The sequence below is a fragment of the Sinocyclocheilus rhinocerous genome, unplaced genomic scaffold (genome assembly GCF_001515625.1).
Source record: "Sinocyclocheilus rhinocerous isolate Xijiao unplaced genomic scaffold, SAMN03320098_v1.1 scaffold51, whole genome shotgun sequence".
Taxonomy (NCBI): domain Eukaryota; kingdom Metazoa; phylum Chordata; class Actinopteri; order Cypriniformes; family Cyprinidae; genus Sinocyclocheilus; species Sinocyclocheilus rhinocerous.
The window spans coordinates 80,199-83,679 of record NW_015641017.1 but is presented as its reverse complement, the minus strand read 5'-3'; the positions used below and the strand labels follow the sequence as shown (position 1 = coordinate 83,679).

The 3,481-nt window shown below is 37.1% G+C and overlaps 1 protein-coding gene across 1 annotated transcript in view; it reads left to right on the top strand.

Moving 5' to 3' along the window:
* The window catches only part of prkar1b (protein kinase, cAMP-dependent, regulatory, type I, beta), a 68,997-nt gene that overhangs the window by 47,928 nt on the left and 17,588 nt on the right, over positions 1 to 3,481 (top strand). The window contains exon 7 of the mRNA XM_016569976.1: positions 445 to 505. Within this exon, the coding sequence (XP_016425462.1) occupies positions 445 to 505 (61 nt within the window). The remainder of the gene's footprint in view (positions 1 to 444; positions 506 to 3,481) is intronic.

Here is a 3,481-nt window from a genome sequence, read left to right as displayed (position 1 = left end):
ATAAAATAATATGAACGCAGTCCAGCGGGGGCAGGGGGAGGGGGGGGCAATCGAACTCTGGTTCGGACCAGGCAAGCGAACCAAGTGTCTTGAAGAAGCATTTGAGACACTAAGAAGATCATTTGTGATTTTTCTTTACTACGAGACCGTCTCCACTTAATGTGTTTCTGTGTGTTTTATTTGAGTATTTAGAGAGAGACAGAGCTGAAAAAGGCCACACAAGAAACAAAGGAAGACGGAAGCCCAAACTTTGCTTTAATCTGGATGTTTATAGTTCTCCTTCAGCGGAGTGTTTGAGGAAAGTCCCCCAGCTTTGTTCTCAGCGCCGTGTTTCTTATTCTTGTTCTGTAGAGACTGATTAGAGGGCAAGAGATTCTGTTACCTGATGTCCTCCATGTGTCTTCTAACTGCTCCTTCAATGTTTTTTTTTATTTATTTTTTTAGGGAAGCACGTTGAGGAAGAGGAAGATGTATGAAGAGTTCCTCAGCAAGGTGTCTATACTTGGTAAGTCATGAGAGTCCCATCAAGAGATTTCGATTTGTAAAACCATTCTAGCATATACTGTTGCGTTAAATGTGAACACCTTGTTTATTAAACATGAGTAAAACAAAATTGTGCAAGTTGTCAATGAAACTATTCTTATGTAAAATGTTACGTTAAACGCAGAGCAAAGACTGTAGGTTGATAACATTTTACGACAATTCTCAGTTGTTTATGTTAGTTAATGCATTTGCTAGAATCAACTAACAATTAGCGAGCATTTATTGATCTTTGTTAATGTTCATTGTTTGTTCAGGTTAGTTCACATAGTGCAGGAGCTATGTTAACAGATACAACTAGAAGTACTATTCATTGTAACTAAATGTTAGATCATGTAGTAAACAAGTTCATGTTAACAACTGAAATTTTACTGTAAAGAGTTACCAACTTTTATTTAATCAATTACTTATTCTATATATAAAATATATTATATTCAATATTATTAAATAAAAATAATTTTTGCCTTCATCATGTATTTTTGTATATTATGTTACAATATCCTAAAAGAGTATGGTGCTAACATAGACACACACGCATACACACTTTTTTCTCAGTTGTAGCATGCATGTTGATTTTTTCCCTCACTTGCGGCTCATGTTACGACTGAAGCAGGTGGACGTCTGCCCGGGCCTGAGGATGTCTTAGCCAGCCTGATAAAGTGACCATTAGTCTGGAGCATGCAGACAGGCCGGCCCCAACACACAAACACACACCTCAGCCACACACAACCGGCCCCTTTTAACTGTTTAAACGTTAACGCTATTATGAGCTCTGATCGCCCACTACTGTCCTGCACTGGGATGATGGGATGATGGGAAATGATGAATGACAGAGCGAGCAAACAGTGAAAGGCAGAGGCGTTCATTATTGTTTGCAGCTGGAGGATGGAGCGGCACTGCACAAGTCCAGAGGGTTTCAGTGCGGTCGTGTTCGTGTGTGGTACGCCTGTGTGATGGATGCTGGAAGGTGGGAAGGGTTTCTGGAATGTGGTGGGTATTGAATGATGGCTTTGGCGGTTTCATTTCTCACAGCCACGGCTTCAGTAGTCCATGAGCAACAGAAGCTCTTCTAGGTCGAGATGCAGTCCTCACATTCTGCAGGAAGTTCACGATAAGCCTTGGAGTCTTTCTGATTAGTCGGTTTATTTATAAAAGCATTAGTCTGAGTCTCTAATGACACACCCACTGGTCACTCACGGACCACCGGATGCTCGTTGCACTCAAAAAAAGCAAAGCTTTCTTAAAATGGTCTCTAAAAATATCCGTCTGTGGCTGCTTGTTACTTCTGTATGCATGGAAAGTCAACAACTTTTCATTAGAACTTCTGTGGCTTTTATTTCAATGAATTGCTGCTTTGTTGAACCGTGATGTCAGCATAGTATCATCAGATTTATGGTATCTAGAGGTGTAACGATTCACTTGATCCTGATGCATTGAGTACAAATACTGCCTATGTACAGATTTTGAAACATTTTTGGATTGTGAGGGGTTTTTTTTCGGTCAGGAATTGATTTAAAATGCTAAAAATCAAATGAGTCATGATTCAGGGAAGTATTATTCAATATTTAAAAATATATAAACAATAGTTTACTTGCATGCGCAAATTATTGGAAATGTAGCACACTATCATTTGCGTCCTCATGCACAAAACATTGATAAAGTGGCCAACTTGTTGCATGGCCACTACTACTGAAACAAAACACTTAATTTTTATTGTCAATATTGGTGCATGTAAATAAAAATGTAATAATTAAATATTATATATAAATATATTTAATATTATTAAAATAATATTTTTGTCTTTGTTTAAAAAAATTAAAATATGCATATACACATATATTTTTATGTATTTATTTTAGGTTTACCTAGGTTTGCTCAGCTCTAAAGTATTTTATTAGCTCATTGCACACTTTGTTATATTTCAAGTAGTCTGTTTTACATGTATTAATGTTTTTACGTTCATGTTTCTGGGTGCAATAAAATTAGTTCACCCAAAAATGAAAATTCTGTCATCATTTACTCATCCTCAAGTTGTTCCACAACCTGTATGAGTTTCTGCCTTCTGCCTAACACAAAAGAAAATATATTGTAGACTGTGAGTAACAGCTGACAGTAGGCATTGACTTCCACAGTACCAAAAAAATATATAGATGACAGAATTTTTAGTTTTGGGTGGACTGTCCCTTTAAGTAGTTTGTCTTTTTCTTGCTTAAGACACATTGGGAGAAGCATTCACATAATCCTATGAATGCACTCAAAAATACAGAATCAAATCATTAATTAGATATCGTTGTGAATTGGATTTATTCAAATTCGCAAAAATTGTTGCAAAAATTGTTGCAAAAATTGTTCCCTAGTTAAACCTCATTGTGAATCGGATTGAATCGAATTGTTCTGAATCTGCAGAAATCATTCCTGAATTGAATTGAAAACCTATAAATCATAAATTGAATCTATTCACGCTCTACCCAAAGATGCACACCCCTTAATAAGATTGTTATTATTATTGCCAACCAGTGGACCCTGAGTTCAAAGGTTGAAGTTGAAGTGTAACTGATCATGTACCTTAAAGGGGTCATATGATGCGATTTCAAATTTCCTTTCTCTTTGGAGTGTTACAAGCTCTTGGTGCATAAAGAAGATCTGTAAAGTTGCAAAGACTAAAGTCTCAAATCCAAAGAGATATTCTTTATAAAAGTTAAGAGTCAACCACACCTACCTAAAACGGCTCATTCTAACACGCCCCCACATATCTACCTCACTATGTGGGAAGATTTGCGTAATGCTGCCCAAAGAAAGAAGGCGTAACTTTGATTCTCGCTGTAGTATGCCTATTGTTGCTGCCGCTGCCATGTTGTGAAGACACTGTGTGTTTTGTTGCGAAAGCGAAAATACTTTGTTTGGCCTTCCAAAAGAGGACGATATCCGCTTCGTCATGCCT